The sequence below is a fragment of the Salmo salar genome, chromosome ssa03 (assembly GCF_905237065.1).
Source record: "Salmo salar chromosome ssa03, Ssal_v3.1, whole genome shotgun sequence".
NCBI classification, from domain to species: Eukaryota; Metazoa; Chordata; class Actinopteri; order Salmoniformes; family Salmonidae; genus Salmo; species Salmo salar.
This window is the reverse complement of record NC_059444.1, coordinates 78,905,918-78,930,595: the sequence shown is the minus strand read 5'-3', so window position 1 is coordinate 78,930,595 and position 24,678 is coordinate 78,905,918. Positions and strand designations below refer to the sequence as shown.

At 43.1% G+C, this 24,678-nt stretch overlaps 1 protein-coding gene across 1 annotated transcript in view; it reads left to right on the top strand.

The window, feature by feature from the left end:
- Positions 1 to 433: 433 nt before the first annotated feature.
- LOC106606694 (delphilin-like) overlaps positions 434 to 24,678 on the top strand; it is a 58,734-nt gene continuing 34,489 nt past the window's right edge. The window contains 5 exon segments of the mRNA XM_045715526.1: positions 434 to 1,368; positions 3,071 to 3,127; positions 4,211 to 4,464; positions 4,778 to 5,110; positions 5,311 to 5,465. Coding sequence (XP_045571482.1) covers positions 1,287 to 1,368; positions 3,071 to 3,127; positions 4,211 to 4,464; positions 4,778 to 5,110; positions 5,311 to 5,465 — 881 coding nt within the window. The 5' untranslated portion in view covers positions 434 to 1,286.

The window sequence follows — 24,678 nt, the reverse complement described above, 5'->3', positions numbered from 1 at the left end:
GCATACTGTATGTTGTTGAACATGATCATCTCTAGAGATTTATTTGGCAGAGTTTCACATGAGCCATGATCACTGTCAGAACAGAGGACAATCCCCAGCCGTAGTGCTGCTGCCTGCATCTCCCACTGGAAACACACTGCTCACGAATCCATGGAGGTCAAGTCAGCCCCGGAGGCGTAAACACTGTTACCAATAGGAAATAGTTTCCTCAGGGCTCATACTGAGGGATACTGCCAAATTTCAAACTGACACCTCACCCCTACTCTTAGACACTGTAGATCTGAAAGGTTATATGTGTAAGCAATATGATGGCTGGTCCACGTAACCTATTACAGTGCAAGTTGGAGCTATCACGATATTGCTATCATTTCAGATCTACAAGAGTACTGTAACGGGTGATTTGAAACTGAACAGGTCTCTCACTTTCAGGTAGCCAGTTTGGAGGAGGTGCAAGCTTGACGTCAGTGTCTAACAGGGAACCAGGATTGCTCTCGTGCTGATCCTCAGCCAAGGTTCTGGAAGTTACCATCAGGTATAATAGACATTCACCAGCCTTGCTCCTTTTCCTCACCTCAGGAATGTAAGGATGGTATGCCACCTGGAATGTGTTACCTTTAACCTGTTCTCTCAATCTCAAGTTTCCTAGATGAACCTTGAGGAGCCATTGTGTGCCTACTGCCTATAGACTACAGTGCCTCAACACTGAGGTTGACACGCTCTAATCAGTGAGAAGTGTCCCTGGCTGGCTCTCCTCACTGTTTCTGGGTCAGTCCTCAGCCCTTAGAGAGGGCCCCATCTGAAAGAACCAGAGCGAGAGAGGGTTGGAGGAGAGTGAGTGAGAAAGAGAGAGAGGCAGAGGTATTTATAGAAAAATGGGGCTTCGCGCTACCTTTTCTCGCGAAAGAATCATTAGAGGACAAAGTGTCCCAGTTTTTGTATGGGCGCTCCACGATAGCAGCTAGCTAGGGCTGTGGGCCGACAGATTTTACCTGCGATGGGGAGCCTGACTTACAGACCGTCTCCTCTCTCTCCCAGCCTCCTCCTCCTCTTTTGCTCCATACCTCTGGTTCTTTGATCCGTGAAAGGAAGACATCAGCCTACTTGTACACTGATGTGACCTCCTGAGAGGGTTTGGGTTGTAGGTCTTGGTGGGGGTGCTGGAGCTGGGTACAGGAGCCAGAGAGAGGGTAAGGGCGTGACTGGGCACCAGAGATGGGGACTTTGGGCCGTTGACTGGACATGTCCTCGCGAACCTTGACCTCTCAGTAGACACCACCAGCGTCAAGATGAGGCGCTTTCTGAGCCGCAAGGGCCGCTTCTCGCTGCGCCAGAGCAAGTCTGGACCTCGCGGTGCCTCCAAAGATTTCTGTAAGTCTTTACTTTAATTCCTTTTTATTATTCCTCTTATCTGCTTCATCCCTCTCTTCTGAAGAGAGGAGGAGAAGAGACAGAAGAGAACAAAAGGACTAAAGCTGTGTGTGTGTATCTAGGTCGCGGGCTTCAGAAGTATTTCAGATTTGGAGAAGAGAGAAGAAGGCTGTGGGAAGTTTAATCTCGACGGTGGGGTTGCGTGTCCTGGTACATCGGAGAAAGAAATGTTTGATTTAACCAATGTACTTTCTCACAGGTCTCGATGTCCCAAATTATTTTGACATGTTACATTAGACTTTGTTGTTTTTTGACACAAAACATGGAGACTTACAAAGTGAAATATAGAACGACGTGTTCTCACTGTGTTCTGAACTTTTATTCAGATAATCCGGGGCTCGTTCATTTTCACAACACCATCACTTTTTATTTTCCCTGCAAAGTCAGTGTAGAACTATTTAATGATGCCACTGTTGCCAGCTTTTCTCCTTTGAATTTTCTCAAACTGATCTGACCATCCATTTCCTGTTCACTTTAAGAAATCCACACACAATAGGCTACCTTTACACATTGGTACTGAGTGAGAGAGAGAAAGAGAGAGTGTGTGTGCGTGAGTGTGTCTTCATGCACCCCTTTCTAAGAGAGAGAGAGCGATAAAGAGAGAGATACAGAAAGAGAAAGAGACAGAGGGAGAAAGAGAGAGTGTGTGTGTGTGTGTGTGTGTGTGTGTGTCTTCATGCACCCCTTCATAATGAGAGAAAGATTGCCACTTAAGACATTGAAATTGCATAAACTGCCTGCTGGAACCTATTAATCTTTTCATTAAACATTAATCCACATAGGATTACATGATCATATGGCCTATTAAATGAATAAGGCTGTGGCTGTAGACTCCAGTGTTAGGAGGTTAACAGTCTGGTACAGGAGAGAGAGAGAGGAGAATGAATGGGTACATCTCAATAATCTAAAGACGTTTCCTCCCCTTGTAACCAGCTTTCCTTTAACTGCACTAATCTGAAACAACTTGACAAGACAAACCAAGTAATGTTGATAGGCCTCGATCTGCCACTTTGCCTTCAGCTATCGCGTCTGTTCAGATCAGTGCAGATGAGTGAGAGGAGACGAGGATAGGAAGCCATTTTGTGGAGTATTGAGTGGCACCCGCTGACTGTAGTATGAGAATGAGGCCAGTGACCAGGGGAGGGCCAGCAGTTCAGAACAGAAAGATATGACAGACATAGGCTGAGTCCCAACAGTCTAAAACAGCATCCTTCGCTCATGTTCTGTCCTTCATGATCACTGGTCTTAAAGCAAGTTGATCTGTAAAAACAATATGGTGGAAACGTATTCAGTTTGACCTGTTCTTGACGGAGAGGACAGGTGGGCTCAAAACTATGTGGTGCTAATATTTGATCTCTCTAAACATTGACTATATTCACTCTTCAAACTAAAAGTATATTTGTTATTGATTGGGTTATTTCTCATTGATTGCTATTATATAATAAAGTCAAGTTTTTTCCAATAGTTGATGTTCCACTCTCGAACCCTCCAAGCGGGGCGTTATACTATGGAGGTATGATAGTCTGTTAAAAAGTGATACCATTGTGTTCGACCATTGTGGATGTCCCTTAAGAGCAGAAAAACCTTCTCAACCCATTTCATTCTTGTGACGCTTCAGTCTCTGGTTCTCTCGCCCATTCAGATGATGCTTTCCGTCAACAAATGGGCTGTCCTCCAATGAATAATCCAATGAATATCAGTAAGACTTTTAAACTAGTTTCAAGTCCCAGATCTGGGTTCAAATACTTTTAGCATTTTCTTTAGCCTGCCTGGGGTTCCAGATGGGTGGGGTTTGTAGTTTTGCAACAATTCCATTGGTTCCATTGTGCCAGGCAAGCTCAATCATGCCCAGATAAAGTATTTCAACCCAGGTCAGTCAAGTACAGCTACATTGTAGTAGTCTCTTCACTGCCACTTGTCTCCGCCTCTGAGACAAGCAACTGTGAAAAGAGACTACAATGTAGTTAAACGTAGACTCAGCGATACAAATGTACCATTAGCAGATCGGGACGACTTCCAAAACATCAAAGAGCGCGAAGCAAGAGGCAAATCTCCTCCGCAATTGTTGTCACGCAGCTATCATGTTGCAGGAGAGTGACGCAAACTCTCGTGAACATGTGCAGATGCTCTGTGGTGTGCATGCTCACAAGTGCAGCCTCTTGCATGGCACTCACTCTCCAGTATCTTTGGTTCTTCACACAGCTGCTCATATCGCTGAGTCTCCATTTAAATGGTATCATAATGTGACATTGCATGACATTGTTATTAAAATAATCTACACTCTTATGCCCCAAATACATCAAGGTGCCCTGGTTTTACCTGGCTCTGTCTTCAGTGTGTTCAGGTCATCCCAGGTTATCAGACCCTGCTTTGGATCCCTGGTCCAGAGGCAGGTCTGACCATGGTCTTACCTGGGTCTCCAACAGTGTATTTGGGGAAACCTGGATTCTCATTATAGTTCCTGAATTCCCGCCACGCCTCCTACTGGTGTAAAACAAATAAGGACCCATGAGGTTTTACCATTCTACCACAGCGGGAGGCGTGCATGTGACTGGGTCTATAATCTGGTATATTTGGGGATAGTATTTGAGAAAGGCATGGACTCTAGACCCTGGTAATAGTATCCTGGTCCCAGATCTGTTTGTGCTCTTGTCAACTACATTGCTGTCATTGCCAAGTCAAACATGTTCCATAAGGAGTTGTCAAGCCAGCAGAAACAGACTGGCACCCAGGCTATGTATAACAGGCTTAAGTAACCAACCTAATCCTGACTACTCTCCAGACCTGACCCTCCCGGCTACCAATCAGAACTGGCCGGAGGAGTTTGGGTTCACTCTGGGGGGCGCGGGCCCCAGCTACATCCTGTCTGTGATTGAGGGCAGCAGTGCCTACCTGGCGGGCCTGCAGCCTGGGGACCAGGTCGTGGACATCGAGGGCCAGGAGGTGTCCTCTCTCAGCACCCAGGCCCTGGTGGCCCTGGCACAGACTCTGAAGACTGTACCCCCCAGCATCGGAGTGGTGTCACGCATAGAACAGGTCTGGAACAGTTGGGAAATAATTTAGGCTTCAGTGATGCAGATAGTGGACATTTGACCTCGGTTTTTCACTAGAGACATTTTTTCAAGGCAGACAGTAGTTGGTTGTGACAGTGTTGTTGCATGTTACCTAAGCCTCAGTGTGATCACTACTACTCATCTGGAACTGTGAGCTGGGTAACACATAAGTCTAGGGCAAAATGACATGTACTTTCAAAACAATCTCCATTACTTGCCATGCAGATACTTATCAAATAGACAGTTTATTGACTTCACATCTAATTCTAATCTGACTGTTGCTTCCCCTTCCCTAGATGGACATCAACCCAGGCCCCGACGGCCGTTTCGGCTTCACCATCGTGGGAGACTGCCCCCTCTTGGTGGATGACTGCCTGCCCAACTCTCCGGCGGGCCGCAGCGGCCTCCGGGCCGGCGACTACGTCATGGAGATCAACGGGATCCCCGTCAAGCATCACGAAACGGCGGCGGCCATGATCAAGGTGGCACAGGGGCGCCCACTGCGTCTGGGCGTGCTCAGTATGAGACGGAGGATCAAGCGCCTCAGCCACAGTATGAGGGAGGTGTCACTGAGCGGGGATAGTGTCAGGCAGGACCGTGCACACAAGGCCCTGGAGTTTAACAAGAAGGTGTGTGGGTGGCAGGGGTGTGTGGGTGGCAGGGGTGTGTGCCTGCATCTTTGTCTTCTGTCTCTGCATGTCTCCGTCTACATCTCTGTGTCTGTCTCCGTCTCCAACTCTGTCTCTGTCTGTGTATCCATCTGTGGAGGTCTCCACACTCACAAGCCCACAGAGGTCAACAGGAAGTTGTGTTTATCTTCTTCTTGCAGGTGGAGGAGGTGCTTGGTGATGAGCCAGATATAAAGGAACAGCTGTTTGGTGTTCTGAAGCAGTACGCAGCCGAGCGGAACGTGGAGAACCTAGCTGAAGCTCTCCCAGACATCTTAATCAATGAGGACCATCAGCAGCTGATTGACAGCGTCAGGTACCAATCAGCTGATTATAACACGCTGTCATGGTCGGGTCAGACAAGGGCCCGGTTTCCCGATAAGCTTACAAATATTTGAACAATGCATTGTTCCTAAAACGGCCAAAGTTGTCACATGCGTTTCCCGAAACACCACATAGAGAGAACGTTCACTAAGTGCGTCATTAGAAAGAGAATGATTCCACAATACTGACGACAGATCAGCTCCTAGAGAGATACTGTCACCTATGGCTGCAAATATTGAGGCGATTTAGACTATTCTAATGCTTACCCTACAAAGGACAGTTTGAAATGTACTGCGGGGGGAGGGGGGGGCTGGATCAACTCAAGGTGTCATTAAATAAAAGCACCCCCCCCCCAACAGTTGAAAAGTATATGGCAAATAGAAATCAAAACTGGATGGCTTTGAGAGTAGGTGTTGAGGGGAGCTGAAGGGTGGGGCGAAAAATAACAAGATAACTAATGTAAAATGTATATAGGTTCAAAACTTTTTGCGAAACATCACAGCACAGTTGAAAAATATATGGCAAGTAGAATATAATATATGGCAAATAGATCAAAATTGGATTTTGTTCAGCGATGGAGGGGTTGAGGGTAGCTGAAGGATGGGAATAAAAACAAACAAAAGACAACTAATGTAAAATATACTGTGTCTGTAAAATGTATATAGTATGTACTATATGAGCTGGAAGTAGAAGCCTAAGTGTTGTCCATTAGTTTACTTAAATTAGGGGAGGGGTTGTAGGGTTAGGGGTAATAATAAAGGAAAAAATATATTTAAAAAAATGTACCAGTCAGAACATTGGACACACCAACTCATTCAATGTTTTTTTTTTTTTTTTTACTATTTTCTACATTGTAGAATAATAGTGAAGACATCAAAACTATGAAATAACACATATGGAATCATGTAGTAACCAATAAAGTGTTTAACAAATCAAAATCTATTTGAGATTTTAGATTCTTCAAAGTAGCCACCCTTTCCCTTGATGACAGCTTTGCATGCGCTTGGCATTCTCTCAACCAGCTTCACCTGGAATGCTTTTCCAACAGTCTTGAAGGAGTTCCAACATATTCTGAGCACTTGTTGGCTACTTTTCCTTCACTCTGCGGTCCAACTCATCCCAAACCATCTCAATTGGGTTGAGGTCTGGTGATTGTGGAAGCCAGGTCATCTGATGCAGCACTCCATCACTCTCCTTCTTGGTCAAATAGTCCTTATACAGCCCGGTGGTGTGTTTTGGGTCATTGCACTATTGAAAAACAAATGATAGTCCCTCTAAGCGCAAACCAGATGACGTATCGCTGCAGAATGCTGTGGTAGCCATGCTGGTTAAGTGTGCCTTGAATTCTAAATAAATCCCAGACAGTGTCACCAGCAAAGCACCATCACACCTTCTCCTCCATGCTTCACGGTGGGAACCACACATGCGAAGATCATCCGTTCACCTACTCTGTGTCTTATAAAGACACAGTGGTTGGAACCAAAAATCTCAGACCAAAGGACAGATTTCCACCGGTCTAATGTCAATTGCTCATGTTTCTTGGCCCAAACAAATCTCTTCTTCTTATTGGTGTCCTTTAGTAGTGTTTTTTTGTTGCAGCAATTAGACCATGAAGGCCTGATTCTTCTCTGAACAGTTGATGTTGAGATGTGTCTGTTACTTGAACTCTGTGAAGCATTTATTTGGGCTGCAATTTCTGAGGCTGGTAACTCTAATGAACTTATCCTCTGCAGCAGAGATAACTCTGGGTGTTCCTTTCCTGTGGCGGTCCTCATGAGAGCCAGTTTCATCATAGCGCTTGATGTTTTTTGCGACTGCACTTGAAGAGACTTTCAAAGTTCTTGAAATGTTCCTCATTGACTGATCTTCATGTCTTAAAATAATGATGGGCTGTCATTTCTTTTTGCTTATTTGAGCTGTTCTTGCCATAATATGGACTTGATCTTTTACCAAATAGGGCTATCTTCTGTATATCTCCCCTACTTTGTCACAACACAACTGATTGGCTCAATCTCATTAAGAAGGAAATACATTTCACAAATTAACTTTTAACAAGGCACACCTGTTAATTGAAATGCATTCCAGGTAACTACCTCATGAAGCTGGTTGAGAGAATGCCAAGAGTGTGCAAAGCTGCCATCAAGGCAAAATATTGCTACTTTTAAGAATCTACGTTTTTGAGTAAAGCCAGAGTGTCTATGTATGCGGATGACTCAACACTATACACGTCAGCTACTACAGTGACTGAAATGACTGCAACACTCAACAAAGAGTTAGTTAGCAGTTAGTTTCAGAGTGGGTGGCAAGGAATAAGTTAGCCCACAATATCTCTAAAAGTAAAAGCGTTTTATTTGGAACCAAACACTCACTAAACCCTGACCCTCAACTAAATCTTGTAATACATAATGTGGAAACTGAGCAGGTTGAGATGACTAAACTGCTTGGAGTAACCCTAGATTGTAAACTGTCATGGTCAAAACATATTGATGCAGTAGTAGCTAAAATGGGGAGAAGTGCTCTGCCTTCTTAACAACACTATCAACAAGGCAGGTCCAACTGGCCCTGGTTTTGTCGCACCTTGACTACTGTTCAGTCGTGTGGTCAGGTGCCACAAAAAAGGATTTAGGAAAATTGCAATTGGCTCAGATAATATGCGTGTCAATCTCTCCTGGCTGAAAGTGGAGGAGAGATTATCTAACTTCATCACTACCTTTATTTATGAGAGGTATTGACATGTTGAATGCACCGAGCTGTCTGTCTAAACTACCGGCACACAGCTCAGACACCCATGCATACCCCTCAAGACATGCTACAAGTGGTCTCTTCACAGTCCCCAAGTCCAGAACAGACTATGGGAGGCACATAGTACTACAGAGAGCCATGACTACATGGAACTCTATTCCACATCAAGTAACTGATGCAAGAAGTAAAATTTGATTTTAAAAACAGATTAAAAAACACCTTATGGAACAGCGGGGACTGTGAAGCAGCACAAACATTGGCACAGACATATGCATACACACACAATAACATACGCACTATACATACACATGGATTTAGTACTGTAGATATGTGGTAGTGGTGGAGTAGGGGCCTGAGGGCACACAGTGTGTTGTGAATGTATTGTAATGTTTTTAAAATTGTATAAACTGCCTTAATTCTTCTGGACCCCAGGAAGAGTAGCTGCTGCTTTGGCAGCAGCTAATGGGGATCCATAATAAATACAAATAGCTGGTTGAGAGAATGCCAAGAGTGTGCAAAGCTGTCATCAAGGCAAAGGGTGGCTACTTTGAAGAATCTAAAATCTAAAATAGATTTTGATTTGTTTAACACTTTTTTGGTTGCTATATGATTCCATGTGTTATTTCATAGTTTTGATGTCTTCACTATTATTCTACAATGTAGAAAATAGTAAAAATAAAGAAAAACCGTTGAATGAGTTGGTGTGTCCAAAGTTTTGACTGGTACTGTATATATTTCAAATAATATATATATTTCAAATAAATATATATAAGGGGGATTGGAAATGATGCAGACAATTACAATGACAATTACAATGATAGAAGCCACAAAATATATGCAATATTAAAACTGATTCACCCCCTAAAAAACACAAATGCACACACACACACACACACACACACACACACACACACACACACACACACACACACACACACACAATCGCTTTGATAGTCATATAGTTCTCTGAGTCACATCCTGTCATAGTGACTAGTGACTCTTCTCCCTGATGGGTTTTTAAAGGAGCTGCCAAGCATCACAATGCACAAACACCTTTGAGCACAACAGATTCAAACACACTTCCTTATCACACCCACCCATAGCAAAATAGACAACAAAGACTAACAGTGACAGTGTTATTGGTACACACTCATACACAGCGGTGGACAGATATTCAGTTACCAAGCTGATATAATCAGGACAGCATATTCATATTTTAGAGTGAGTGAACAGCCTTGGTGCCAGACCTGAGTTTGAAGATGCAGTTTGTGTTTGTATGTGTGTGATATGATTAGTGCTTTGATATTGGATATGTTTCATCAAGGTTGCTCACAGGGAAGGCTCAGACATGTGAAATGCTATGATGTCCATATACATACTGTATATAATGTTTATGATCTATGGTAAAATCTTAGATTCATCACATGGTGTAGTATTCCTAATTGCCCTCAAGGGGACTAATACCATTGTATTGAATTGAATCGAACCTGATTGAGTTGCACATTTTTATTTGTATGTTTTCATACTATTGTGAGAACATATGGAGCAGTCCTGGAAAACTGAACCCTTTGCGCAATCCCAAATTCATCTTGTCCATTTAGATTGATCGGTTCAGTTCAGCTCACCTGGATGACTTACTGTGCATTGAATCAGAACAATTGATTTTATCCACAGGGGGAGCTTTGAATGTTCATTGTAATGAATCATATTCAAGTGGTCTACCAATACCCGTTGTGTTTTAGTGTTCTACTACACAGAAATGAGCTTGGGGAGAGTCGAATAGACCTTAGTGTGTTTAATCAACCAGGACCAGTAAGTGTGCTGATATAGGATTAGTTTAGCCTTTTAGATCATATTGAATAGAATTATATGGGCAGGGGGGACCTGATCCTAGATCAGAACTTCTACTCAGAGATGCTTTATAAATACAGGCCCTGGTTGAGGTATTAATCGATATGGTAGTCTTGAACAATAATAGGTCTGCATTGGAGGAACAAGAGCAATTTAATTGCGTAACAATCAATATTTCATAGAAAAACTGCTTTCCTCATACTTTTTCCTCAGAATGGTGGCAGGAACAGAATCAGTTATGTGGCGAAGCTCAATGACTTTGATCAGATGTCACCAGTGGGCTGTCTCGTGGTGAGGACTGCCTGTTTGAAATCCTCCTCAGGCAGGAGATGTCAGTTTGGTTTGCATACTCCATGGTAACATCCCAAATAGCACCCTGTTCTCTATAAGGTCCACTACTTTTGACCAGGCTCTTCTCTAAACTAGTGCACTATGTAGGTAATAGGATGGCATTTGGGGACGCAGCCCATTTATCCCTCCGGTACAGAGGAAACTGTCAAAGTCCCCAGGGAATATCACGTTTCTTTCTTCTCAGCATTGATAGCGAAGTAGAAAATAAACACTTTTGTGTACGCAGGCACTTTCTGTGTGTCTGAGAGACTTATACACGACACACATTTTTTGCATCTCATTGTTGATTATGATCGTTTTTTCAGTCCCTTTATCCAGCTCTTAGCTTCTCTGCAGGCACTTTGCTGTTGGTGGTAGAGAGATGCACACGCAGTCACTCTCACGCTTACATCTGCTGCATCTGCACACTGCAGTGACGGGCTTTGGACACACACACTCATACGCGCACACACACACATACACACACACACACACACACACAGTTCCTTCCTCTGGTTTGGATTTGTAAACCCTGCAGAAAGCGATGCTGCTGATGATGACCTGCTTCAGGTGAGTACTGCTGCCTGGTGATCTGAGTGATGTCAGTACTGTGATTTGTCAGGTGTTGTGAAATAGACAGTTATGCAGGTGTTGTGTACTCCATAAGATACAGTAGAGGGGCGGCAGGTAGCCTAGCGGTTAGAGCATTGGGCCAGTAACCGAAAGGTTGCTGGTTCGAAATCCTGAGCCGACAAGGTGAAAAATCTGTCTACGTGCCCTTGAGCAAGGCACTTTACGCTAATTTGATCCAGGGGCACTGTACTATTATTAGTGACCCTGTTAAACACATTTCACTGCTTCTGTCTAGTGTATGTGACAATAAAACATTTATTTATTTTTATTGTGTGTGGAGGATTTTGGTTTGTTTGACTAAGCCTTTGGCCAGTTTGATTAGTTTTGTGTTCCTCTCATCTTCCTGTACTTGATCATGCCCTGAGGCCAGTTGTGATGGTGAAATGTCATAGAGTTTGGAGTTTAGAAGATTGCTGCTATTTGTCAACAACTGTACTAATGATGGTTGGTAGACAGGACTGTTTTGTCAGAACGCAATGGTACTAATACTTAGTTGATAGCTACTGTAGGCTAAATTCATGTCCTGGCTTCTCAATGGGCGTTGTTTGTTGCTTTCTCCTTCTTATACATTTTGTGCAGTGATGATGAGTTTCTCTCACCATCAAGGAATATTCCTAGCTCACTCTCCCCCCCTCCAAAAACAGAAGGCTCATATTGTTGTTGCATAACCAGTGTTGACTGAAGACTGGAGAGAGTTTAGTCTGCTCCCTCCCTCAGTGGGAGTGGAGGTAAAAGGTAATGTAACATAATGTGACAGATGTGATAATGGGAGAAGGTAATGTAATTTGGGTCTCATTTGTATCTGTCACAGCAGAATCTTACTCCCAAAGACTTCTCTTTTCTCTGCTCTCATCAGGGGCTTTTTGTAGGATTTGAAGACATTTGGGGCTTAGCCCAAAGCCAATAAGGGTGTGGGGGCATTCTCCCCCAGCCCCCAAAAAAGAAAGGAATTTCAACAGCTAAATGCATTACTTTGGTGCACTTTGAGGTGAACATTGAGAGATTAGAATATTGAGAGATTTGCCAAGGCAGCAGCTACTCTTCCTTGGGTCCAGCAACAGGTAACTTGCACCTTCCCACCTCCCACAGCAGACACTGCCATTACTCAATTGCAAATCTACTGTGTCTCTACTCTGGAACACTCTCTACTCTCTTCTCTGGACCAAATACATCTACAATGTATTGCCAAAAACCTCCATACCACTCAACAACTTCAAACAGACTCTGGCCTGTCCAATGAGCCAAATGGATTAAAGAATCCCACGGTACCCAATCTCTCTCACTCACTCACTCACACGCACACATGCACGCACGCTGTGCAGTAATTAGAATCCATAGAGCAGCTTTAAGTGATACAGTCCACTGTGTGCTCACCCCTCTGCCTCTCTCCATTATTTTCTTTGTGTAGTCTGCCCTCTTCTGTTGCTGTATCTTAGTCTTTTATGTTACTGTGTCTTGTCTACCCTCCTCTCTTTTCCTGTCCTGGTTGTAAAAAAATGTTTTAGTAGTAATTTCAGTGGCTTTTTTACCTAACCTGCAAATTCTTTGTAAACCATGTTTTACGTTTTCATTGTCTGTATTTCACCTGTTTTAATTTGTACAAATAAATAATTTACAGAGCAGCTTGAAGTGATACAGTCTACTGTGTGCTCAACCCACCTCTGTTCTCGCTCCATCTGCGCTCTTCTGTCACTTAAAGATGCTGAGCACTAATGCTAGCTTACTTGCATTAGCCAACCCTTATGCTGAGGGAGACTAGCTAGTTAGCTACCACCAACCCTGCACAAACCTGTGGCTAACTCAGCTGCTGATGCTGCACTTTGACTTAATGGCTGTTCTGCCCCCTCCACATCATTCACTGCTGCCTGCTCGTGCTCAACCTGCTTGCTTCTTTTTGCCTCTCTTTCGGAAGAAGTTCCAAATATCCATATTGGCTCTGTGCTATGCTACAGCCTCTGACTGAGTAACAGGCATTTTGCTGAGTGATGACATTGTCGTGACTTTACTTTCATTAGTCTGATGACTGTTATTTATTTAATCCACTAACTATGTTTAACTGTTACGTTAATAATTTAACGACTGACTCATTAGGAATTTGGGGCACCACGGAAGAGGTTGTTTAAAGAGTTACCATCTCCTGAATTAAACTCTATAAGGTATATATATATATATACATCGATAAACAGTCATCTTATTAATCATTACCTCGTATCGTATCATCATTCTGAACAGTCGTACCCTCATGCATCTGCAAAAACCCCAGCCTTACTCATGATTCAGTACTACACAAATTGGTTTCATTATTTATTTACTAGCCAACTAAATAATAACACAGAATAAACATACACACAATACGGCTTTTACACAACGACATGGAGAAGGAGAGAGGAAAAGACACTTATCGTCAATACATTTTCAGAACTATTCTCACGGTAATTATATAGTTTGCTGTAAGGGCTGTCTTCGTCGTCAGATGAAACAGAGAAGTCATCGTCAGAAAAGGTGGACCAATACGCAGCGGAGGATGTGTTCATCATTAGTGTTTTAATGAAAAAGAGAACACTACAAAAATAAACAAAAGACGACAGCAAACAGTTCTGTTAGGAAAACACACTAACAAAATACAATTACCCACAAAACCCAAAGGAAAAACATGCTCCTTATGTGTGACTCCCAATCAGCAACAACGAGCTTCAGCTGTGCCTGATTGGGAGCCACACACGGCCCAAAACGAAGAAATACAAAAACATAGAAAAAGGAACATAGAACGCCCACCCAATGTAACACCCTGGCCTAACCAAAATAAAGAACAAAAAAACCCTCTCTATGGCCAGGGCGTTAGATTTGCACATGAACCACCACCCATTTGGAATAAGAAATCATGAATGTATTTACCTATGGTTGCCTTTGTTCATCGTGTTGTCCTGAACAGAACTACAGAGTTCACTCTGTTCCATTCGATCCTGAAGCTGTCAAGGGACGAGAGCGGTCCACTGCATTGAGAAATCTAGACCAATCACTGCAGGCTCCGTGTCACTCTAGGTACTTTTTGCAGTGCCTGATATTGTCTAGCACAGTATATTGTATTGTTTATTTTTGCAATTAAAATCTGCCAGTAAAACCTTTTTTTTTCTTTTTTATACTGCATAACGCAAGTGATGTGTAGTTATGGAAACTCATATCAGACTGAAATGAAACAAACATATTTTTACATTTTTGGGCTGGACCAAAAACATTAAGTGTTAGGGAATAATGATGCCACTGACTCTCATTGCCCATAATCCCCTTATTCCATTAGGTGTTAGTCAGAGAGCTGTGACCCAGTCTGTAATGGGCAGACACAGACCTGGGCAGACACAGACCTGGGCAGGCACAGACCTGGGCAGACACAGACCTGGGCAGACACAGACCTGGGCAGGCACAGACCTGGGCAGGCACAGACCTGGGCAGACCTTGTTCACTGTCTTGTCGTGATATAATCAGTACTTTTCCTGTGTTTGTGACTCTGTCTGCACTCTGTAAGATTTACTGGTTATTGTTAACCAGACAGATGGAAGATAACATTAGATTTTTACCTTAAAAAGGGACAAGAAAATGTGATTGATTTTGTTTGGTTGACAACTAAAATGTGTCTTGTCACCTGTTTCACCTGTCCTTGTTATTGTCTCCAACCCCTCCAGGTGTTGCTTGTTTTCAAATTATTTATTTTTTAATTGTTACCCCTTACTTCTCCTCTCCTCGGCTTTTGAACCCCTCCAGGGGGCCACCATTTTTTCCAAGTTGGACCTTCGGAATGCCTACCACCTGGTTCGGATACGCGAAGGGGATGAGTGGAAGACAGCCTTCAACACAGCCAGCGGACATTATGAGTATCAGGTCATGCCGTTTGGACTCACCAGCGCCCCCGCTGTCTTTCAGGCTTTGGTAAACGATGTGCTCCAGGACATGCTCAACTGTTTTGTGTTCGTCTACCTTGACGACATCCTGTTTTTTTTCCGGTCTGCCCAAGAACATGTTCTTCACGTCAGGCAGGTCTTTCAGCGCCTCCTGGAGAACCAACTGTTCGTGAAAGCCGAGAAGTGTGTGTTCCACCGCTCTATAATCACTTTTCTGGGATATATCATTGCTGAGGGTAATGTCCAGATGGATCCTGGAAAGGTGAAAGCAGTGGTGGATTGGCCTCATCCTACATCCAAAGTGCAGTTTCAACATTTCCTAGGATTTGCAAACTTCTACCGCCGTTTCATTTGGGGTTACAGCACCCTGGCGGCCCCCTCTTGGCCCTCACTTCTCCCAAAGTACCGTTCAAATGGTCTCCTGCTGTCAACAAAGCCTTTGTGGACCTGAAGCATCGGTTCACAACAGCACCCATCCTCATCCATCCAGACCCGCCACGTCAATTTGTGGTTGTGGTTGAGGTGGATGCATCTGATGTTGGAGTTGGGGCCATCCTGTCCCAGCGATCTGCCCAGGACCAAAAGCTTCATCCCTGTGCCTTCCTGTCCCATCGTCTCAATTCTGCAGAGAGGAACTACGAAATAGGCAACCAAGAACTCCTGGTGGTCAAGATGGCGTTAGAAGAGTGGGGGCACTGGCTTGAAGGAGCAGAACAGCCATTCTTGGTCTGGACCGACCATAAAATCGGGACTCCGTACAGCCAAGTGCCTTAACTTTAGGCAGACCCAGTGGGCTCTGTTGTTTACCAGATTCAACTTCACCATTTCCTACCGCCCAGGATCCAAAAATGTGAAGCCTGACGCTCTCTCTCGCCAATACAGTTCCTCTGCCACACCCTCGGTCACCAAAACCATTCTCCCTACCTCATGCCTAGAAGCCAGAGTGGATTGGGGTATTGAGAGCCTGGTTTGCAAATCACAACGTTCCCAGCCTGGACCTGAAGGGGGCCCGGCCAACCGGCTGTTTGTCCCTAACTCAGTCCAGTCCCGGATCCTGGAATGGGCTCATTCCTCCAGGCTAACCTGTCATCCTGGTTACCACCCTACCCTAGCCTTCCTTCGACAACATTTCTGGTGGCCCACAATGGTTCCTGACGTCTCTGCCTTCATCGCCTCATGCACCGTGTACGCCAAGAACAAGACTCCACGGCAAGCTCCTTCTGGCCTTCTTCAACCACTACCAGTCCCTCATCGTCCCTGGTCCCATATCTCTCTGGGCTTTGTCACTGGGCTTCCCCCGTCTGATGGCATCACAGTCATTCTGACAGTGGTGGATCAGTTTTCTAAGGCTGCTCATTTCATCCCTCTCCCTAAACTACCCTCTGCCAAGGAAACGACCCATCTCATGGTGCAGCACGTCTTCCGGATCCATGGTCTCCCGGTGGATATGGTTTCCGACCAAGGTCCTCAATTCTCATCTGAGTTTTGGAAGGCGTTCTGCACCCTTATTGGGGCATCAGCCAGGCTATCCTCCGGATTCCATCCCCAATCAAACGGAGCGAGCTAATCAGGACCTGGAGACCACCTTAAGATGCCTGGTTTCAACCAACCCCACTACCTGGAGCCGTCAACTGGTCTGGGTGGAGTATGCCCGGAACACCCTTCCCTGTTCTGCCACGGGACTCTCCCCTTTCGAGTGCTCCATGGGGTATCAACCTCCACTCTTCCCGGAACAAGAGCAGGAGGTTTGCGTACCCTTGGCCCAGATGTTTGTCCACCGCTGTCGACGTACCTGGAGAAGAGCCAGGGCGGCTATTCTCAAGACCAACTCCAGGTGTTGTTGACAAGCGGACCGTCGCCGGACCCCAGCTCCCCGCTACCGCATTGGGCAGAGGGTATGGCTTTCCACTCGGGTTCTGCCCCTTCGGGTAGAGTCCTGCAAGCTGTTTCCCCGTTTCATTGGTCCTTTTCCTATCAGAGTCCTGAGTTCCACTGCTGTCCGTCTTGTGTTACCCCGTACCCTCCGTATTCACCCTACCTTCCATGTGTCTAGGATTAAGCCTGTGTCTCACAGTCCTTTGTCTTCTGTTTCCAGGCCCGTCCCTCCCCCCCGGGTCAGCGATGGCCAGACAGCATATACGGTGAGACGCCTCCTGAGGGTTCGACCATGGGGCAGGGGTTTCCAGTAACTGCTTGATTGGGAGGGTTATGGCCCGGAGGAGAGGTGCTGGGTCCCTGCTAAAGACATTCTGTACCCGGCCCTCATCGCCGATTTTCACCGCCGACACCCCAGTCAGCCAGGTATGCACCCAGGTAGGTGCATACCTGCCTGCCTTTACCTCGAGCCTGTCTGCCACTCTGTACCTCCTGGACTCTGAACTGGTTTTGACATTTTGCCTGTCCACAACCATTCTCTTGCCTACCCCTTTTTGGATTATTTAACATCTTAAACTCCAACCATCTGCCTCCTGTGTCTGCATCTGGGTCTCACCATGTGTCATGATAGTGCTTTTGAACTGTACTTTGCACAGGTTTGAGTTCACATGGCATCGTACTACAGCATCCAGTTTGTTGTGAAACAGTTTTGCTCAGTTTTGAGGAGATTGAGGTCCTGATTGATGTAAATGGTTGCTGATGAGGTTCTATCTCTGGAATATAGTCTAAAACCCTGCAGCTCCAGCTGTTGCCATTTGGACTAATGTAGATTGTCCTGTGTTGCTTGCTGTACTTTATTGTTTTCATCCCTCTGACCTTTGCTGGGCAGTGATGGGCTAGATTTGACTAACATATGCATCTCTACTAGCCTCGTACGAACCATTCTAATCTCGCAAGCTCACATTCGGTTTTGCTACACGGATACATATAGTGTCTCCAATGCTACATCTCCAATGCCTCCCTACATAGATTACCATGTGAGAACAGCAGCGTGTGCGTCACACCTCCACCACTGTCTCAGTCCCTCTCATCAATATTAACCTCTTACATCTAGATGTTCCGCTAGCGGAACACCTGCTCCAATATCAAATGATGGGCGTGGCGCGAAATACAAATTCCTCTAAAATCCGAAAACTTCAATTTTTCAAACATATGACTATTTTACAGCATTTTAAAGACAAGACTCTCGTTAATCTAACCACACTGTCCGATTTCAAAAAGGCTTTACAGCGAAAGCAAAACATTAGATTATGTCAGCAGAGTACCCAGCCAGAAATAATCAGACTACCCATTTTTCAAGCTAGCATATAATGTCACAAAAAACAAAACCACAGCTAAATGCAGCACTAACCTTTGATGATCTTCATCAGATGACAACCCTAGGACATTATGTTATACAATGCATGCATGTTTTGTTCAATCAAGTTCATATTTATATCAGAACTAGCATACCCCCGCAAACCTCCGTTGAATTTACTAAATTACTCACGATAAACGTTCCCAAAAAACATAACAATTATTTTAAGAATTATAGATACAGAACTCCTCTATGCACTCGATATGTCCGATTTTAAAATAGCTTTTCGGTGAAAGCACATTTTACAATATTCTCAGTAGATAGCCCGGCATCACAGGGCTAGCTATTTAGACACCCACCAAGTTTAGCACTCACCAATATCAGATTTACTATTAGAAAAGTTTGATTACCTTTCCTGTTCTTCGTCAGAATGCACTCCCAGGACTTCTACTTCAATAACAAATGTTGGTTTGGTCCAAAATAATCCATCGTTATATCCAAATAGCGGCGTTTTGTTCGTGCGTTCTAGACACTATCCGAATGGTAAATAAGGGTCGTGCACATGGCGCATTTCGTGACAAAAGATTTCTAAATATTTCATTACCGTGCTTCGAAGCATGTCAACCGCTGTTTAAAATCAATTTTTATGCCATTTTTCTCGTAAAAAAGCGATAATATTCCGACCGGGAATCTGTGTTTCGGCAAATAGAGGGAAAAACAGAAAGACGGGGGCGGCCAGTGCACAAGCGTAAGCCCTTTGTCCTCTGATAGACCACTTAGCAAAAGCGCTCGTGTGTTTCAGCCAGGGCTTTGAATTACGTCATTCAGCTTTTTCCCGGGCTCTGAGAGACCATGTGAGCCGTAGGAAGTGTCACGTTAGAGCAGAGATCCTTTGTAATGGATAGAGATGGCAAAGAAGTTCAAGAAATGGTCAGACAGGGTACTTCCTGTACAGAATCTTCTCACGTTTTGGCCTGCCAAATGAGTTCTGTTATACTCACAGACACCATTCAAACAGTTTTAGAAACTTTGGAGTGTTTTCTATCCAAAGCTAATAATTATATGCATATTCTAGTTTCTGGGCAGGACTAATAATCAGATTAAATCGGGTACGTTTTTTATCCAGCCGTGAAAATACTGCCCCCTAGCCATAACAGGTTAACTCTCTGTTTATAATGGGTGGACCCAGATGATCTGTCACTGGGTGTTTTCACAGACTTTTTTTATCTCTCTCTCTCTCTTTCATTATCTTTCCTCTTCTCTCTTTGATTATCACTGTCTTGGTGTGCACTTGCCCTGTGGATTCATAGGTGAAGTCACTGTCCTCTCCTGCTTCTTCGAAACTTGACCAGCCAGCTTGTGCTTCGGTCCCAGCCAATCTACCCATCTCTCCCCACGGATGTGTTCTATTTTTAAGCAGCCTACTTCTTTTAATAAATTCTCTCTTAGATTTCTGACGCAGTCGCCAGCAGAACTTCTTAAACTGACGAACAACCCATGGGTTAGCAACTGCTTGAACACTTTAATGTTCTGCAAAACATATAGTGATATGGGTGACAAGTGTCACCCATATCAAACAATGCAGCTTTGGAGAAGAGCATACAGTGCAGTATGTCCTGCAATGTTATGTGGTAGTTATTTGACATTATGTGGGCAAATAGTAAGTTGAAAGTCAGAAAATATTGGAGCATTGTTTATATGTCTCGTTAACTGGAAAGTTACAGAGACGTTTTATTGCTGCATGTCCTATCTAATAGTGTGGGTAAAGTTGGTATATAGTGTTTAAAGAGTCCCCTGTGAGTAGGTTTTCTGGGGGAGATTCCACCGCTGTGCTGTTGGCAACTGTTGTTGCAATTGATGTGTGATTCTCTGCTTCATATAATAGACCTCATTCCTTCTCTATCCATTCCATTACATAATTTGCTCATCAGTGGATCTTACAGTCTGTGCCGACCTGCCTCTGTAATTCAGAAGGGACTCTTCTCTCCTCTCTCCCTACTCACCCGTTCCTCCCTCCGTCCTCTGAGAGACTAGACGACTAAGTCTTTTCCATTCTCACTTTGGGTGACACCTTGGACACACATGAGCATTTTGGAATCGAGCGGTTGCCATGACCACCCCTGGGTGACCCAGTAGACAAGGAAAAGGGAGAGGAGGAGGAGAGGAGTGGAACAAAGAGAGGCGTATCATCTGACGCTGTCCTGAGGATGTTTTGGAGGTCTTGAGATTTTTGAGAGAGAGAGACACGCTTTTTATTCTTCTCTTACTCCATCTCTCTCTTTTTTGGGCGGCTGGCTTCCTACCCTGCAGCAAGCTCACCTTCTTCCTCTTCTCCTGTCTTTGTCCCCGCTGTTTCTCCATGAGAGTTATTTTCTTTATTTAAACCACATGAGGACTAATTACTCTTGTTAAGGACGAGGAGACGCCTACTTACCTTCTTGTTCAGAGCTCTTTCACAACTTCCTGGTACCCTGAAGAGGCATGGGGAGGGATAGGAGCATCTCCCGCCACTTTCGGTACAGTGCTCTGTGTGCTTTCATCTTAGTTATGCTCTTAGCTTGTTTAGCGCTGAGTTGACGAGTATTTGTTGATGTTGTTTGATAAAGCTTGGACATGAGAGTTGTTGTTATTTCTCTGTTGTCAAAACTTTTTGCCTTATTGTGAAAATAGCATCAACTGAGAATGTGTGCACTTGGCTTACAATAGTGTTTCTATTGCTTGAAGTCCATATTAAAGTTTGATATTATTCCGTTTGCAATTATTGAAACACTAGGGTGTATATGTATGTATAATAGTTAAATCTCCCTGTACCTTATAATGTTGACTGTAGATTGACCTATTTTTCACTGTGTTACGCTAAAGGTATTACAAGATACGGCACCCCATTACTTTGTGCATTTATAGTTGCTGTGTCTAAGCTCTCCTCTCTCTACCCTGGGTGGTTACAGTAACAGCCTACTACACACTGGCATGTGAATCGGATTTATCATCTCTCCTAACTGGGTCTCACAGGAGATAATTGACATTGTTCATCCTTAATAAGTTTCCCACATTCTGGTTGTCATTTATCCCTGAGAGTGGCACGTCCTTGATCCACCCCTCCTCCATCTTTAGTTATAGATAGACACGACCTGCTTTTAATTGAGGACATAGCGAGGCCTTCATCACAGAGGCCTACATCCCTACTCAACATGGAAGAATCATTTAAGTTTCCTTTAACTTTGGTTCAGGGCAGAAAGGTCTGATGCTGTCTTGTTTCACCTATCCAAAGTGTTCAGACCCTGTGCACAAGATGTTGGGTCTAGTTAGGACAAAGTGCTTGGGAGTGGGACCTGGGCCTGTAATGTGGATTGGATTTTGTTTTTCTAAGTTTCTCATCCTCCATTTTGTCTTGAGTGACCTCTCAATAAAAGCTGAAAGGCCTACATAGCCTAACCCTAGCCTTTTGAAATAGATTACATGACTACCTGGAATTACAGCAGGTAAGCCTAGCACTCCGTGGCCTATAAAAATAACTTATTTCTCTCTCTATATATTTCTTCCTTTCTCTCTGCCTCTCTTTCTGTCTCTATAGTAGGCATAGTCTGTTTACTTGTTAAATGCAGGTACATGGCTCTGAAGAGTTGTGGCAAGGATGCAGAAAGAGCTAAGTACTTTTGAGTTTTGTGCTATTAATAGATTGTGGAAATAATTAGAATAAGAATAATTCTATGGGGGAAATCAATGTGCTTATTACTGTGTTATGTAAGCCAGAACTAAAATCTCACTTAATTTGGTCAGATACTGCCCACAAGATTAGTAGTTTCTCTGTAGTGCTCAGCCTCTTTTTTTAAATATTATTTGTATCTTTTTTTTGGTAAATATATATATATATCATACATACACACATATATACATACACATACCTATATAGACATACATACTTTTTTTAATATACCTTTATTATTCTACCACCCTTCCCCCAATTGGAGTAAACTAATAAACAATAACACTTAGGCAACTACCTTCAGTTTATACATCTTAAACACCTTTTACAGACACAATCTATTTTACAATAGTTATATGTTGTTTGTTTTTAGTCCTTCCTCTATTTCTCATCCAGTTTGATTTCTATTTGTGACTGTGCTATTTCACAAAATTTCTGAACCTGAACAAGTTCCTTACTTTTTTCCCCTTCTCTTCCATTTTTGTGGTAATGCTGCAATTAATTGGTTGTAATTTTGGGTAGAGCAGACATTTCCATATGTCTGTGTTAGCTGCATGTGTGACATAACTACACAAGTCCTATTTATGATATCATTCACAAAAATTATACCTTTTAAAAAAAAAATCTCAAAAAATATATATATATTTTTTTATCAATTAGTATATTTGAGTTTAACCACAATATTTGTTGTATTATTTGTTCTCTTTTCAGGTGGATTAACCTGAAATTGCAACCACATTTTTAAGGCTTGTTTAAAAAATAACGATATTTTGGAGATTATTTCCTTTTCAAACAACCGAAAGTGATCAAGTGTCATCTGAATAAAGGGGAAAAGGCCATTCTTGAACATAGGATGAGACATTCCTACCAATTTACTAGAGAACCAGTTTGGATTTAAGTATAACTTTTGTATGACTGATGCCTTTAGTGAGAGGTCTAATGCTTTAATATTTAACCATTTCTGCCTTCCAAATTCATATTCGTTATATAAATAGGCCCTTTTAATTTTGTCTGGCTTGCCATTCCAAATAAAATTGAATATTTTTTGTTCATATAATTTAAAAAGCAGGTCACTCGGTGTAGGCAAAACCACAAGCAAATAGGTAAACTGTGATATGACTAAAGAGTTAATCAGGGTAATTTTTCAAAAAATAGACAGGTATTTTCCTTTCCATATCTATTTTGCTAACTTTCTCTAAAAATGTATTGGTGTGAGATCATTTCTTTCTTTTGGGATTTGTATACCGAGTATGTCCACATCTCCGTCAGACCATTTAATTGGTAAACTACACGCTAATGTAAAATTAGCATTTTTTTTTGTGATCCAATACGTAATATAGTAAGTACACTTATCATAATTTGGTTTTAATCCAGAGAGGATAGCAAAAGTATCTAGATCCTTTATGAGGCTGTGGAGAGATTCTAATTGTGGTTTTAAAAGAAAACATGAATCATCAGCGTACAATGACATCTTAGTTTTTAAGCCACTGATTTCTAATCTCTTAATATTAGTGTTTGATCTAATTTTAACAGCTAACATTTCGATGGCAATAATAAATAGATATGCAGATAGTGGACAACCTTGTTTTACTCCTCTAGATAGTTTAAAACTTTCTGAGATGTAGCCATTATTTACTATTTTACACCTTGGATTACTATACATAACTTTAACCCACTTTATAAGAGATTCCCCAAAATTGAAATATTCTAGGCATTTATATATAAACTTCAGTCGTACTTTATCAAAAGCCTTTTCAAAATCCGCTATGAAAACCAGGCCTGGTGTCCCCGATATTTCATAGTATTCGATTGTTTTCAGTACTTGTCTTATATTACCTCCAATGTATCGTCCATGTAAAAAACCTGTCTGATTAAGATTAATAATATCTGACAATACTTTTTTAATTCTATGCGACAAGCTTTTTGCTAGGATTTTTGCATCACAACACTGAAGTGTAAGAGGTCTCCAATTTTTTTAATGGACTGAATTTTTATATATAACAGTTGGGTCTTGTTTCAGTAATAATGATATCAGACCTTCTTGTTGCGTGTCTGATAATCTACCATTTATATAGGAGTGGTTAAAACCTGCTAATAATGGCCCTCTGAGTATATCAAAAACAGTTTTGTATACTTCCACTGGTATGCCATCCAGCCCTGGAGTTTTCCCAGCCTTGAAGGCTTTAATTGCATCAAGAAGTGTCACGTCCTGGCCAGTATATAAGGTTAATTGTTTTGTAGTTGGTCAGGGCGTGGCAGGGGGTATTTGTTTTATGTGGTTCGGGGTGGTGTGTTTGTGTAAATGGTGTTTGATTTAGTATTTCCGGGTTTTGGTTTATGTTTAGTTAATTCTATGGTTAGTCTAGTGTGTGTGTTTCTATGTTTGGTTGATTGGGGTTGGGACTCTCAGTTGAAGGCAGGTGTTGTCTATCTGCCTTTGATTGAGAGTCCCATATATTAGGGTGTGTTTGTATGTGTTATTTGTGGGTGATTGTTCTGTGCTTAGCCGTGTGCCTAGTCAGACTGTTATTGTCGTTCGTTCGTTTTTCGTGTTTGTTATTTTGTATGTTCATTTTGAGAGTAATTAAAAATCAAGATGAGCATTCACGTACCTGCTGCGTTTTGGTCCTCATTCACCGACGACAACCGTGACAGAATCACCCACCACCAACTATGGACCAAGCAGCAGAAGAAGGAGCAGAGGGAATTCGAGTTGGACTGGCGGGAGAAGTGGACCTGGGAGGAAGTTCTGGACGGGGCCGGACCTTGGCACCAGGCTGGAGATTATCGACGCCCGCAGTGGGAAATTGAGGCA